A 16,430-nucleotide genomic window follows, 5' to 3' on the forward strand; every position below is an offset into this window, starting at 1 on the left:
GGCTAGAGTCAACACGGGCTGGTGTAAATGTGTGAAAGAGCAGGCCGTGGTTATTCTGTGCTTATGGGGAATGTGATCTAAATGAGCAGTGGACTCAAGCTGTCCCCAAGTAAAGTGTCAGGTTACTGGCTGTTGGGCTGCTCTCCCAGTCCTCCTGTCTACCTCACATGATGGGGGAGCCAATCCCACAGGTTCAAAGAGTGGTGCTCTGTACCCCATACGCTGCTAGCTCTGAGCCCTCCAGGAGTAAATCTCAGCAAGAGGAGGAGGGAATTAAAGGGATATACGTGGAGGGAACCTAAGCTGACCTTTCCCAGTGGAAACTGACACTCCAGCTGGAGCACCTCGGTAGGTAACCTTCTGGAATTGGAATGTGTTGGTATTTCAGAAGCAGAGCTTGAACACCATCAGTCAAGAGTGGTTCCGCATCTCCAGCCGGAAGTCATCCAGCCCTGCGGCAGTGGCCACCTACCTCCGCGGGGTCCAGCCTCACTCCCCACACTTGCTAAAGCTGCTTGTCAATCTGGCTGATGGCAATGGGAACACAGCTCTTCACTACAGCGTGTCCCACTCTAACTTCTCCATCGTGAAGCTGCTGCTGGAGACAGGTCAGGAACACTTGCACCTCTGCTGACTGGGTCCCTCTGTGAAGGGCAGTTCTTGTTACCACTTCTTTGCAGCAAGGAGCTTTTTTACTGTTCTGAATTCCTCCTGTACTCTAGGAGCTGGGCCAGACCATTTTGCCTTTTATTATATCATGTATTCATGAGATCAGCCTAGCAAGCTGCTGAGATATTTATTTTTTCTGAGATGGAAGCAAAAGGAAAGGAGGTGAGGTGGGTGAAGATCCAGAGAGATGTTGAGGAGGAGAAAAGGGAAGTGAGCATTAGGTTCTTAATTGTTCAGGGTTTAGAGAAAGGGAAGACTGTTCCCTCTGGTGGAGAATCATTGCAAATGGCCTTGACCCTCTTAGGAGCTGGAAAAGGCGGTTAAGAGTCAAATAAAGACCTTTGTGTCTGCTGATACGATACCCCAAGGCTTGTAGTGGAGTTTCAACAGATTGTGTGACAATATCAAGCAGTCTAGGAGTGGTGGTATGAGTGCAGGGTGAGAGGACTGATTGAAGGTGTGCGGGTCCCAGTCAAATGTCATCTGTGAGTTTAGGAAAGCTGTATGAAGGATATTTAGGATGGTACCTACAAGAGATATAAAACCCCAGATGATCTCCATGGATTAGGCCCTCCCTCTACTAAGCATCTGGCACCTGAGATCTCATTTAGTCTTCATAACTATCCTGTTAGTAGAATGATTATCCCCTTTTTTATAGACAATGAAAGTGACGCTCAGAAAAGTCAACAGATTTGCTCCAGATCACGCAATTACTAAGTGCACTGCTGGGGTTTGAAGTCCATACTGTGGAATCCAGGAATCAGAGCACATGCTAGATGTGTAATCCTAATTTAGAGGCCACAGGGAAAGTTTAAACAGGCATCAAGAAGTCCAAATTCCAGATCCAGCAACTTTCCTGCAATGTGGATCTTGTTCCCCTCACCCCTCCACCAGCTTACATCCCTCCCATGACTTCCCCTTGCTCTTGGAACAGAAGGTGGCTTCCTCAGCCAGGGCTTCAGGTATCCCAGGTGCCTTTCCTTTCTCTGCAGTCACCATGTACCCTCCTTCGTTCCATTCTAGCCACATGGCCTCAGAGTCACCACACTCATTCCCTCCTTGGGACTTCTGCATTTTCTTTCCATCTGGATCCTTTCACCTGAAACTCTTCTCATGACTGGTTCCTTCTCATTGTTCAAGTCACAGCTCAGATGTCACCTCAGAAGGTGATCCATCTAAAGTGGCTGCCCCATCTCTCTCTAGTGGAACATCCTGTTTCTTTCTTTAGGTGATCTCTGCTTGTCACTTCTATCTGAGTTCTAACAGAACTGAGCTAACCCAGGAGAGGCTCTGCCTGTCTCATTCCTTTCAGTATCAGCAGCACTTGGTCCACTTCCTGGCTCATGGTGGCTGTTGAGTGAAAATATTTGTTAGATGAAAGAGTGGATGGATGACCCCTGGGAGTTAGATTAAATTCCAGTAAGTTTCCCATTCTTCAAAATTCTCTTAAGTAGCCTTGAGGCTCTTTATGTGTATGGAAAGGTGATGTATATCATGATAACCTAAAGTTCTTTCTGCATCCCATGTCATCAGAGGAAGATAAATTTACATTTCTAACATTCTTCATGGATTCATGGATACCATCAAAATGGTAGCTCAGTTGAGAAAGACACCCACCTCTGCCTCTGGGTTCCATTTAGTGTGTTCAGTCTTAGGACCTTTCATTATGTATAACAGCAACACTACTGCTTAAAAGGCTTCCTGGGTGGTGCTAGTGGTAAAGAATCCTCTTGCCAATGCAGGAGACTCAAGAGACGCGTGTTCAATCCCTGGGTCAGGAAGATCACCTGGAGAAGGGAATGGCAGCCCACTCCAATATTCTTGCCTGGGAAATCCCATGGACAGAGAAGCCTGGTGGTTTACAGTCCATGGGGTCGCAAAGAACAGATCACCTTTGATTTGGTGGTTATAAATTTCTGCTGATGTTTTTTGAGATCCAGTCAATACTTATCAACCATAAAGTGGTTTGGAAGCTTTTCCCTTTAACATGCTGAAATAGCTAAACAGCCACAAGCATAAAGAATGGGGTGGGTTGGTTGGGAAGATGGTCTGAAAGTCCCATTCCTTTCCCTCACTGTAGAAGGGGTGTTGAGGAGGGCAGATCTGTCCCACTCCCAACTGGGCTCCCTTCCCAGCCATTTGTGCAGAATCTGGAAAGCACGTTACAAACTGTAAAAGGCTGCACCGAAGTGACTCATCGTTATTGAGAATAGAGTCATGGGTGTATCTCCTTTGTGAACTGTGCTCTATTTTACCACGACCCCTCTGCGGAGGAGAAGCTGGCTGACTCGGAGAATGTTCAGTCAAGAGTCTGCCCCTCACCTCTGGAGAGGGTTGGTTTGCTCAGTGGAGCTGCTCAGAAGCATTGCTTTGAAAGTGGGATGTCCTCAGTCCTTTTTCAGAGCCCCTGGGGAAGAATTAGTCATTCTGCTGAGTTATAGGTCACATTTCTGAAGAGAGCATAGAGAGTCGTAACCTGAGGCTCATTTACACATCTTAAAAGTAAGCATAAAATAGTCATGGGGTAAAAATTTTAAAGTCATTAACCAGGCAATGCAGATAGCTATTCCCATCTTTATCAGAACAGGGTTATAAGGCATTGAATGGAGCTGATATTTGCCTTTCACAGCTCAGCTGGTCATGACAGTGGTCAGAGAAGCTTCAGTAAGGAAAACTGCTGATTCATGAGCACAGCTGTATCCATTGGCATCCCGGTCCATTATGACACATTTCTGAAGAGTTGTTTGGGGTGGAGGGACTGTCAGCCAAATATTATTTTTTTCCCCTTGCACAGAACTTATGAGTAAATCTCACTGACATTTTGTCATAAACCAGATTTGTTTTAATGAATATTTGAGTCTTCAAGAGCAAGTAGCAAGGATGTGATGATAAGAATACCATTCTGGACAATAATAGCAGTAACAGTTAATGCTCATTGAGTGTTTATTATGTGCTAGCTGCTGTTCTAGTGCTCTTAATATATTAACTCATTAAATTTCACAGTAACCTACAGGTCCTTTTATTATCTCCCTTTTATAGAAGAAATGCTAAGAAAGGCTCAGACTTTTTCTACTGAGATAGTTTTATTACTGGCCTAAAGAGACACCTAGTTTTTTCTCCTGAGCAGTAGTACAGGGAAGATTTAGTTTTTCATGCTGTGTGTGTGTGTTAGTCACTTAGTTGTGTCCGACTCTTAGTGACCCCATGGACTGAAGCCCACCAGGCTCCTCTGTCCATGGGATTCTCCAGGCAAGAATACTGGAGTGAATTGGCATTTCTTTCTCCAAGCTGTTTACCCCTTAAAGGGCTTCCCTGGTGACTCAGTGGTAAAGAGTCTGCCTGCCAATGCAGGAGACGTGAGTTCGATCCCTGGGTCAGGAAGATCCCCTGGAAAAGGAAATGGCAACCCACTCCAATAGTCTTTGGCGGAAAGTTCCATGGACAGAGGCCTGGTGGGCTACAGCCCATGGGGTCACAAAAGAGTTGGACACGACTAAGCAACTAAGCAGCAACAACTGCCCTTGGAAGGTGGGAGCCTTCAGACAACAGGCTGATGATCTCCTCCATCTCCTTTGGTGGGGAAGGATGTGAATGCATATCCCCAGGGTTATGAAGCAGAAATTTCCCTTGAGTACTCATGTAATACTTCATCTTAAAAATGTGCCAGTTTTTCATTCTCTTGTGAAATGTATATTCTTACTTGCTTTAATATAAACATTTGTGAAGTGTTTTTCTATTGAGCTTCTCAAATGAATTGGTTATTCCCAGAAGATTTCTGGGTTTATCCTGGGGTGTTTTTCATGTCCTCTGATCCATTTCACAAGATATCACTAGGCCTTTGAAAGGACCTACAACCACAGCCAGTAATTTATGAGTTATACGTAGACACAGAGCAAGACCTGACATGCACACCTGAGGGTGACATGAGGCTGTGTGAGTGATGGGCTCTAGCGTCAGATAGACCTGACACTCTGAGTGAGTCCTGCCCTCGATTCTCCTTCACTGGGGCACTGATATAGTTTTACTCACCTTCAGTGTCCTCATCTGTAAAATATGAATAACAGTGCCCCACTTTAGGAAATAAAGTAAGATCATAGGCCTTGGTCATCTCTGATTCTCCTCTGTGCCTTTTTTGCTAGGTATCCTCAGAAAACTTGTAAAGAAAAGTAGCCACTGTTAAAGGCTGCTAAAAATGTAGAATACAGATTCTACCACTGGGAAAGAATTGCTCTATTCTGTGGCCGTTTAGCCAGCAGGAAGCCTCCTGTTGAACAGGCTAAAGCCTGGCTTCCGGCATTTTAAGAGCTCTTCTAGCGTCAGTGTTTCTCTTGCAGGTGTCTGCAACGTGGACCATCAGAACAAAGCTGGCTACACTGCTGTGATGATCACTCCCCTGGCTTCTGCTGAGACCGATGAAGACATGGCTGTCGTCTGGAAGCTCTTAAGAGAAGGGAATGTGAATATCCAAGCTACTCAGGTAGGAGGAGTGAACATGATCTCCTCTTTGATGAATGCAGGCTCCTCCTAGTTTTATTCTGCCAGTGGGGTGAGGAACTCCATGCAGATCCAGTTTTTAGCTTGAGAAGTCTGGGCCCTCCAAGTGGCATCTATCCAAAGATTGGACTTCTTGTTTCCTTGGAGCCTCTTGAGACCCAGACAGGCTGGGACAGAGGTTGTGAACTTGTAATCTATTCTGGGCTGAAACTGGGCAAATTCCTTCTGGGCCAGACTCCTTGAACTGAAAGTTCCCACAGATAGCATCTGGACAAGGCATTTGCTAGTTGTGATCTAGAAAGCCCCTGGAGGTGATACATAGAGGGATCATGAATCACAGAGCAGCTCAGAGGGTTGGGTTGTCTCTGTTCAGCTGCAGGGCCCTTCTACTTGAGAATATGGAACCAAGGTGTAACCCTTAGCCAGTAGGGCTTTGAGTCAGAGGGAGCTCCATATGGAACAGTGGGAACTCTTCAAAAGGCCACTTGCCCATCTTTGACCAAGAGGAGAATAAGTGGAGTGCATTCCACTCTCCTTTCCCCCTAGAATGATCATGGGTGTAGCCCCACTGTCAAGAACTATGAAGGGTCTGAGATTGTACTCTCCCTTAAAGCTAACAAGTTAGCTGCCACAGTGTCATGGATGCTGGCAGAAGACACAGGACTCCTATGCCAAAGGCCAGTGTGGTACTCACAGTGGTAACAGTAGTCAGAGCATCGCTATTTATACCTGTTCCTGGAGTCCCACTAGCTACAGGGCGGTGTGAGGAGGAGCAGACCCCTGTGCACAGAGGGGGTGTGTTACTAGAGAGAAACCCTGAGCTTAGGGGAACCTGAATCTTCCATACTGGATAGTGAGCATGACTGCCCTCTGTTCTGAAGGAGACACTACCTCTGTCTTCCAATGCTGTTCACTGTACATTCTTCCTTAAAAAGACAGTGAAATAAAAGGCCAGATAGTGCCTCACTCACCGGATTGCAGCAAACCAAGACACCATAGACAACGGTCTCCCAACAATCCATTTAACTGCTATCCACCCCAGCCCAAAGTGATTGCAGCTAAACCTGATGGCAAAGTCATTTTGTCTGCTTCGCATAATAGCAATCCTATTGGTGGCAAGAATCAGGCATTTATAGCTTACTTTCTGGTTTTTAAAGTGTTTTCACTCACCTATAGCTTACACCATAGGACTCAGTAAAGCTGTTTTCACTTCAAATAATGTTTTCCATAAACATAGTAAATCTTTTTTTCTCAATCGGCCCTCTTGAAGGCAGAATGCTCACTAATGATCAAAATATATGCCCTTCTTGTAGAGGAGAAACCGATGCTCTAGGAGGGTAAGGGACCCATGCCACGTTGCCAAGGGAAGGAAGGGATTACACAGCGTGGCCGTGCTCTTCAGCGCCCCCTCGGGGTTTTAGGAATTAAGGGAGCCACAGGCATCAGGGGAGATAGGAGTGAGCTGGGAGGCCAGGAGTCTCTTGGGCTAAGGTACCTATTTCTCTCTTTATCTCCAGGGTTGGCACTGCACCGCAATGATAACAGTATTCTGTAAATGTTTGTTGAATTACATTGTATGGAACCAGACCAGGAGGGAAGTGAGGAAGGAAAGGGTCCCAAGTCAGGCAGTGGGCAGACAGGAAGACATCTGTATATGACATCTGGCTTTCATATCACTCGGAGAGAGGGGCCTGGAGGAAAACTGTGGTCTGGTTAGTACACTCAACTCAACAATTACCTCAGGACTAGGTATAAGCAAACCAAAGAGCAAAGAGTCTTCTCTGGAAAGATCTGCATTCCAGAGAAATGGGGAACCAGGACACCTAACGGTACATTCCCATGGTGGTCAGACATTATCTCTAACACTCATAAAGACAATAATAGCTAAAATGTATACAACATTTGGGCTTCTCTAGTGGCTCAGATGGTAAAGAATCTGTCTGCAATGCAGGAGACCTGGGTTTGATCCCTGGATTGGGATAATCCCCTGGAGAAGGGAATGGCTACCCACTTCAGTATTTTTGCTTGGGAAATCCCATGACAGAGGAGCCTGGAGGGCTACAGTTACAAAGAGTGGAACACAACTGTGTGACTAACACTTTCACACACATAACATTTGGGCCTCATGCAGGTCCCACAACAGCCCCAGGGGGTAGGTAATATCCTTAAGCATTCCTGTTTTACCAGACCAGCAAAAATCAACAAGAGGTTAACTTATCCAGACTCACATAAGCAGTATGTGACAGGGCCAGCCTTTTTCTGATTGCAGCCCCCTTACTTTTCTCTAAGCCCCAGCCTTCTGGGCAGGGAAACATAATCTATCAGTGACTGCACTTTGGAGCCTTAATCAGTGAACACATCAGCCAACATGTTTTACTTGTAAAACACTGCGCTCAGAGCCACAGGGGATCTGAAGGGAGAGAAAACAGAGCCCTTACCTCATTCTTACAACCTTACAAAGCCTGACATTCAGTCAGAGAGACCCGCCTGACCTGCCTGGAACCCAGGAGAGAATCATGAGTGCAAAATATATAATCAAGCTGTATAAGAGTACTGGTATATACAGGAAAATCCAGGGGAAATGATGATCAATTTGTTATCAGAAAAAATATCTGCCACACATTTTTATATTTATATCCTTTATTTCATTTGACTTTCACAAATACTCCGACCAAGACTGACCAAGATTCTGGGACACCAAGTGACGTGGCCAGGGTCACGCACTGGGAGACAGCAGACCCAGAGCTTTGTCTCACTCTCTGACTCTGATCCATTGCTATGTGCGCTGATTATTACAAGCAAGTGAGAGATTGTTGTCAATGGCTGTGGGCTAGCGATGACCATAGTACCACGCAGAGAGCTTGGTGAGAAAAGAGCGTTCTGGGTATCATTCAGCTGAAAATATCAGAGGCGTTCAGAGCAACCCCGGGCTTCCTAGAGGAAGTTAGGCTGGGGCAGGCAGTCAGATGCTATGCTCCTGACTTTTAAGCCCCTCGTTTATTCCATCATTCAACATTTATCAGCACGTACTTGGTACATGGTGCTGGAGAGAGAGATGACAAAGACTTAGTCCCTGCCATCAAAGGTGTCACAGCCCATGAGAAAGACAGAGGTTGACATGTTGCAGAACCAAATGGTAAGTGCTGTGTTACGAAAGCTGTGCTTGGAGTGTAAGTCGAGGGCTTTACAGAGGATGTACATTTGACTAGTGTCTTGGAAGAGGAGTAGAAGTTTGCCAGGCTAAGGAAGATGCGTCCCATACCACGGAGATTCAGATCAACTATCATTTTCCAGAGAAGTCTTTCCTGCTTGCATGTAGGCTATAGAGGGGGTCCTTCCCATCAGCCACAACCTGACCACACCCCTGCTGTCTGTGTGCAGGGGGGCCAGACGGCGCTGATGCTGGGAGTCAGCCACGACAGGGAGGACATGGTCCAGGCGCTGCTGAGCTGCCAGGCAGATGTCAACCTACAGGACCATGATGGATCGTCAGCCCTCATGCTGGCCTGTCGCCATGGCAACACTGACATGGTACGGCTGCTCCTGGCACATCCAGCCTGCGACAGCAGCCTGACTGACAAGGTGAGACTTACAGGCAATTAACAAGTGGGTGTTTCACTTTTCTTCCTGAAAAGTACCTTGCCAGCCAGCAGGATTCAAGGAAGCATATGGCAGTAGCAACAGAATTAATCTCATAAGGCTGTTCTTGGGTTTAAGTGAGATGACCCATGTAAAAAAATGGCTTGGGTTTTTGCAAGTCCCTGAGAGGCTTGGGGCTGGGAAACCCAAAACTCTAGCCTTTTACACCATTCTGAGGGGTTATGTCCAGGCCTGCTCTCAGCCCTGAAGCACATCTGATCATGGCAATAAGTGTGTGTCCTTTGAGGCAGCAGCTTGAGCAGGGAAGCTCTGCTGTCCCTGGGGCTCCCAAAAGGCAGGAGGAAGGAACCATGTGCAAATCATGTCCCCTCTTGGAAGTGGCCCACCTTACAGAGTGGCCCGTTTCATGGAGACAGCCTGCCTGAAGCTGCATCGCCAGACACAGTTTTCTTGTGAGGCAATGGTGATGGCAGTGGTGGTGACCATAATGAGATAAGAGTAGTGAAGAGTTAACCCATACCAAGCAGTTACCTCAGACCATCTTGTTTAAATCCCATAACTACGTTATGAGGTTGACCCTGTTGACTCTGTTGATGCCACCCATTCGCTTATGAGGAAACCGAGGCACCAGGTGATGAAGTAACATATTCAAGGTCACACAGCTAGCTAGTAGAACCAGCTCCATCAGACTCCTAAGAACACTCATAGAAACTAACTCTTTCTGTGCATTACCTCATGAATCATCTCAATAATCCAGTCTGGGGACTTCAGTGATCCCTGGTGATCCTGTAGCTAAGACACCATGCTCCCAATGCAGGGGGCCTGGGTTTGATCCCTGGTTAAAGAATCAGATCTCGCATGCTGCCGCTAAGAGTTTTCCTGCCACAATTGAAGATCCTGTGTGCCAAATGAATAAATAAATGAATAAATCAATCAATAAATATCCAGCAGATCCAGTGAGGTAGAGCCTGCCATCCCTGTTTTGTACCGACAAGGATGCAGAGGTCTTGAGCACTTATGTAGCAGTCATAGGTCACAAGCTTCTTATTCTTGGAGTGAAAATTCAAGCCCAGGTCTGACTCCAGTGTCCTTAATGCTGGCATTATAATTTAATGCTTTAAACAGACTTCTCTGTATTTTCTTAGCATCCACAGTTCAAAAGGGACAAAGGCCTGGGGAGGGAAAGAGCGCCCCCTTCCCACCCAGGGACAGCCTCTCTTACTAGGCCACCTCTGAACTCCCCACCATTATTCCATCAGTGACTCAAGCTGCCAGGTCCTTCCCACCACACTCAGGCAGCAGGCAGACCCACCCCTTGTCTTCAGGTCCCCTGAACCCCAGCTCCGTCCAAAGTCATTTCTGTGATCAGTGGAGAGCACAGACCCTCTTGAAATGCATGTGGAAACAGTGGTGGGCTCTGAAAATAAGAGCCTCCTTTTCTAGATGGGATACAGTCAGACTAAGGCTCTGTGTCAATGAGCTCCCTGCAGGGTTGGCCTGGGGCTGAAGGAGGTGGCCCCTTAACCTGGAACAGGTCCAGGACCCTTTCACAGGGTAACCACGGCAGTGCAGGAGGCCTGAGAGGGCAGGCCTGCAGGACGGGGGACAGAAGCTTTGCAAGTCCCTGGTTAGCGGGCATCATCAGGCAGTGAGACTGAGGGTCTCTTGCGGAGTCTGCCACAGACTAGAGAGCTCAGTGGCTGCTTTCAGGAGGTGGAGGAAGAGCCATGGCAGGAAGACTCCATGGTTCTTCCAACAAATTGAGTGATGGTTAGAAGCATGGACTTTTAAACACCCATGAGTTTGAAACTGGGCTGTGTAACTGTGCCTTTGGGCAGGTCACCTAACCACTCTGAGCCTCTGTATGCTTGTCTGTAAATGAGGATAGTAATAGACCAGACCTTAATATGGTAACATTTGTAAACCTATTAGATAGCTAAGAAATATTTAGTTAATGGCAACTGTTATTGTTGTGAATAGGTGAACCGTGTTAGCAAATACAAAACAGCCACTGCATGAATGAGTAGGAACCAGGGCATTTGCGGGCCGTGTCTGGAGGGAATAGGGAGGATGAAGGTCTGGAGTTAGGAGGGGCCAATCAGAGAAGACTGGTCCTCAAAGGGAGACACGGTTCTCATTCGGAAGTGATTTTTCCCTCCGGGGAAGATCCCACAGTGTCTGAAGACATTTTTATCTGTTATAAGTATGTGCAGGGGTCAGTCCTGGCATCTAGTGGGTAGAGGCCAGTGATGTTGCTGGACATCCTACAATGTACGGCAGCAGTGAAGAATTACAAATTATCTGGCCCAACATGTCAGTGGTGCCAAGGCTGAGAAACTCTGGTATAGGTTAATACTGAAGGACTGAACTTCTTGGATGAGAAGCCATCCAAGTCAAGTGCTGGATCGGGAAGAGCCTGACCAGGGTTGAGGACCAGGCTGGCTGCAGTTTGGGGGAGGGCTGGAAGCTGGGGAAGTAGGAACGGGGCAGCTAAACCAGAGATGGTGACGGAAACCCATCTTAGGGGAGGGTGGAGAGGGTTAGGTGATGCCCAGCAAGTACAGGATTGCCCAGGCAGTCAGTCAGCAGGCCCACAGAAGGTTCTAGACCCCAGCTCACAGAGGTCAATCAATCACTGACTGCCTGCTGAGGTTTCCCAGCAGGAATTTCCCAAATTGACTTGGGTGAGAAATGTCAGTGGGAGATAGGGACAGCTGATTGGGGACCCAGCAGGCACCAAGCCCTGTGCCTCCTGCTGTGCATCGAGGGGTGGAGTCCAGCCTTTATCATGATCACCATCTCGTTTCAATGTTCAGTTTCCTATGGAGACTTAGGTATGCCAAGTTGGAAAACTGAGAGAGAAATCGTGTCTTGAAATTGGGTTCTCTCATCCTGCCAACATTTAAAGGTTGCTGTGAATGCAGAACCCCCAGAACAGCCAGCGAGGTGTCTTCCCCAAGTTTGGAAGGTAATTGGAGAAATTGATCACCCAACCTCTTAGGGCAGCCAGAGTGATAAGGATGCAGAGGTGGTGGTGAGGGTGGAGGCCTGCCCCCAACCCCGAGGCTCACCCTTGGAAGGGCTTGTTTGGGCAATGCCTCCAAAACACTTATTAAATTGAGAGCTTTTAGAAAGCAGAGACTATGCCTTGCTCATCTTTGCCTGATATGCAGTGGCTTCTTGCTGAGTTCTTGTCATATTGAAAGATAACCCCCCACCAGACACACACACACACACACACACACACACACACACAGGTGTGCTGGCTGCCCGAGCCCCTGCCATCTCTCTGGGCCTGCAGTGATGCTGAACAGGGACCTGCCATTCCTGACTCCCACCAGAGCTGTGTGCCATGGACTTGTTCCCAGTGCTCGGGCAGAGGCATCTCAGGGACACGCCCTCCCCAGGTGGTCTCTCTGGCCACCCCTTCTGAACTGAATGGGGCCCTCCACTTTCTATGTCTGCAGTTGAAGAGCTCCTAGATGTAGGCTGTCATCTCCAGGTGGGCCCTGTCAAAGCTGCACGTCTCCCCTGGGACTGGCTCTGTGACTCTTGCCCGGTCAATCACACTGTGTTTGTGTTATGTGGAGCCTTCGTGTTGATGAAGTGCGGCAGGGGACAGGCCTAAATAAACCCCGGATGCCTCTGTGGGGCTTTCACAAGATGCCTCTGAGGAACATCTTTGCTTTCTTCCAGACTTGTCCAGTCTAGGAGCATATTCATTAGGATTCAGGTGGCTCAAGTTATTGATCAACTTGAATACTCTCTGTTATAATGTCACTGGCATCCCCTCTTTCAACAGTGCATATTAGGACCGACCAGACCACAGGCATGGGGCCAGGGGCTGGGCCAGCAGAACAGGCCAAATCCAGTGTCTGACCTCGTGGGGACTGAGATTTGTCAAATAACCCCACAAATATCAAGTTACAAAGACTGATAAAAGCAGGGCACAAGGAGTCACGAGGCCTTTTCAGGGAAAACTTCATCTTTGTCTGTTTGGGGAAGCCTGTTTGCTGAAACACCACTTCCTCTGCTTGTCCCCCGCCCTTCCCCCATACACACAAGGTGATCATCCTCTCTGGAGCTCACTCTGCTTCTCTGCTGCTTGTTTGACCTCTGGCCATGCGTTATAGTTATTTACGTGTGTGTGGGGCCCTGGTGGCAGCTAGACTCCGTCCTGAAGCTCAGAGAAGAGACTGAAGGGGTTTTAGCTGAGTGTGAACACTTCCCACCTGCTCCTGTGGAATTTCCACATTTTAGGAAGTAGTTTCCCCCATCCGCAGTAGAGAGTACTCTACTGAATCTTGGGTGGCCCCCATGTGTCAACCTATTAATGTTTATGCCACAAGATGTAAAAATATTCACACATTTAAATGGGCTAAGTAAGGACCGGAGATAACCTTTGGTTGGATTTTGCCTCTAAACGAGTTGCCAAAAAAGTGGGTTTTGGAGCTGTTTTGGTTTCATAATTCTGGGTATGGGCTGGAGCCCTCATGGAGCTCAGCGTTTACTGCATCATGGCAGCCCTTCACCTCATCTCTGTGCAGAGAAGGGCTGGTGCTGCCTACTGAGAGTTGCTCTGCCTGCAGCTTCTTTAGATAGCAGGATGCAGCTCCTTGCACTGCAACTGTCACGAGAAAAGTTAGCGTGGTATTGAATATCAAGAGGTAAAAATGAGTGTGCCCTTCCTAGTTGCAAGCCCATTTCGAAGAATTGATCCTTAGGAAATAATTAGGAATGGGAGCATGCTTTCTGCGCTAAGTTTATGATGGTGAAGACTTGGAAACAACCTAAATCTCCAGTAGAAGGAAAATAGTTCAGTAAATAATGGAATATTATACAGTGGATAAGAAAAACGATATGTTCTGATGGCTGTGTAAGAGCAGGGAAAGTCTCATAGCATTTTATGGTGAGTTAAAAATAAAGGCAACATTCAAAATTGATACACATGATCATTCCTCTACATCGAAACCAACAACACATTTGCACAAAAGAAAAGATTGGAGGGAAATTCACCAAAAGGCTGACTCTCATTTAGGTGTGTGTAATGAAATAATGGAAGAGTTGTTTTCATCCCTGTGTTTTCCGATTTTAAAAGAAAAAGTGTTAAAAACCAAGTGACACTTCTTTATTTTCATCGGAACAGATTTCCCAGGAGTGAATGCTGTTTCCACAGAAGGGAGCCCGTTTCTCTGACCCTCATGTCATTGGAGTCTCCTCCTCTCTCTGAGAATGCTTGAAACAGACTTCCATGCCCTGTATATATCTGTGGTTCCCAACTGACCCTTCCTTTCTGCGGTGGGAAGCAGATGGGATAAAAATTTGTTTTTCCTTTTCTTTCTCTCTTGTAGGCTGGCCGAACAGCTTTGTCCATCGCTCTGAAATCGCCCGCCCATGTGGAAATTGCAGGGCTGCTTCGGGCCCACTCAAAGCAGGGCAGGTCCCTGGGGCCATAGGGGCTGTGGAAGAGCTGGCAGCTATGAACAGAAGAAGCATTGTTTGGACTCTTCCCTCGCCCTTGGAGAGGGCATGGGTCATAGCCAGAGGGCTGCGCCTGAAAAGAAGAAACAATGTCAAATATGCACATACATTCCTGTTGTATAATTTTGCTCATTAGGATGCTTTGTAGTTTTTGCCTTAGGCCAAGCCCCAAAACTCTGGGCTATAGAGGGGTGCAAGGTGCAGGGTGCATTGGTGTCGGCTAAAAAAATTCCCAAACATCTTCAGCCTCGAATTCCTCATGACTCTACCCTTTGCCGCACCGTGTAGTGAGCAAGCAGGCAGGAGCACAGTAGCAAAGCAATACTTTTTACATGGAATTTTAAAGTGTACCGTCTTTTTGTTTTTTAATCAATTATATATGAAGATGTCCCATTGGACATGCATGTCTAGAGAGGAGGGGTGGGGAAGGGGTGGGATTTAAGCAGCTGCCCTGGCAGTCATTCTCTGGAGGACCTAAGGAGAATCACCGTGCAGGCAGGTGAAACTGAACAAATCCCACTGAGGCCTTTGTTTAGTTGGGGTTGACAGAGAAATCTTAAATTCAGATGAGGTAGGAAGAAGCACATTGGTGTCAGTGTCAGATACACAGTCTTGACCATTTCCAAGTCATCAGGTGGCTCCACTTTGCTCCAGGGAAATTGAAATTAAATAGAAAATTATCCAAACTAATGAAGCACATCACGTGTGTTTAGGCAGAGCCCAGTTACATAAGCTCTTTTAAATCTGTGAAAGAAACAAATGAATCAGAGTGAGCATCCTTCTCAGGGTAGGTTCATGTCATCTAGAAGCCACCTTTTCCTTCGTAGTAGTATCCTTGCTGGTTTAGTTGCTAAGTCCTGTCCGACTCTTGTGACCCCATGGGCTGTAGCCCACCAGGCTCCTCTGTCCTTGGTCCATGGGATTTCCTAGGCAAGAATACTGGAGTGGGTAGCCATTTCTTTCTCCAAGGGATCTTCCTTACCCAGAGATCGAACTGAGGTCTCCTGCGTTGCAGGCAGATTCTTCACCCACTGAGCTACCTGGGAAGCAGCAGTACCCATGGCCCTCACAGTAATCCTGGATCATTTCCACTCCACCTTTATGAGCAGGCTATGAGCTCTCATGAGTTTCTGAGGTTTCCAAGGCTCCTGGATGCAGAACCTGCCAATGTGGGCTGCAGCAGGAATGTGGAGGCTGGGCCCAGTAGGGCCTGTTCTGCACAGACATATATCTCTTCTGAAAAGCTCCTTCTTAGACTTCCACAATCCCAGGGGCCACCATGTGCATGGCTTTAGCTATGAATTTGTTCTTTTTAAAAAAATCTCTCACGCAAAAAAACCCCTCTTGTATAAAAAGGAAAGACATCATAGTTGGGTGAGCCTCGCACTGGCAACTCAAAAGCTTGAGTTCTCATCTGATTCAGATACAAATTTGCTTAATGCCCCTTGAGTGAGTCATGGTCCCACTTTCATCATCTCTAAAAACGGAAGTTATCATACAACCTAACTCCTGGGGGTGCTGGGCAAGGAACAGCTGATGGAAGTCTTAGAGTCCAATTTGTAATCCATGAAGACTGTCTACAAAAATGGCACAGCAAACGTCAGTACAACTTGTGATTCAAAAGAGAGGCTCAGAAGTCCTAGGGCAGGACTCTGATGTGTGACAGTGTTGCTCAGAGAGAATGAAGCAAAGTATGATCTAAAATGCTTTAAATGGGTTTGTTTTGACCTCAAAGCGCATTTTAAGAGCAGAACCCTACATTAATAATGTGCTAGCCCAGTTCTTCTCAAACTTTGATGTGTGTACAAATCACCTGGAGATCTTATTAGAGCTCAGTCAGTCTGGGAGGGAAGGGGGCTGGAGAGTCTACATTTCTAACCAGTTCTCAGGGGACGCTGACACTGCTGGGCCACACCACACCTGGGACAGCAAGACTCTGGCCTATCCTGACTGTTTATATATTAAAATGCTGCCTCTCAATCTTTTGTCTCAAAATTTCTTTGCATTTCTTTGCTCTCAGCCTTTGGGAACTTGCAGTGTGAGTCTTATCTTCTGTTGTGGTTCTACAGAGAACAGTAAGGGGTCCGTGTCTCATGTTGCCAATTTAGAGTCTGTTTCTGCATCTCATGTTGGGTGGCAACTTGCATTTGGTCACATTTTAAAAAATTATCTCATTTGAGTCCAGC

The 16,430-nt window shown here is 47.0% G+C and overlaps 1 protein-coding gene across 3 annotated transcripts in view; it reads left to right on the top strand.

Moving 5' to 3' along the window:
- The window catches only part of KANK4 (KN motif and ankyrin repeat domains 4), a 69,422-nt gene extending 53,233 nt beyond the window's left edge, over positions 1-16,189 (top strand). For all 3 annotated transcript variants that reach the window (XM_065911821.1, XM_065911824.1, XM_065911827.1), the window contains 4 exons: positions 389-608; positions 5,004-5,146; positions 8,545-8,745; positions 14,115-16,189. In XM_065911821.1, the coding sequence (XP_065767893.1) occupies positions 389-608; positions 5,004-5,146; positions 8,545-8,745; positions 14,115-14,219 (669 nt within the window). In that variant the 3' untranslated portion in view covers positions 14,220-16,189. The remainder of the gene's footprint in view (positions 1-388; positions 609-5,003; positions 5,147-8,544; positions 8,746-14,114) is intronic.
- The last annotated feature ends 241 nt before the right edge of the window (positions 16,190-16,430 follow it).

The sequence above is a fragment of the Muntiacus reevesi genome, chromosome 1 (genome assembly GCF_963930625.1).
Source record: "Muntiacus reevesi chromosome 1, mMunRee1.1, whole genome shotgun sequence".
Lineage (NCBI taxonomy): Eukaryota > Metazoa > Chordata > Mammalia > Artiodactyla > Cervidae > Muntiacus > Muntiacus reevesi.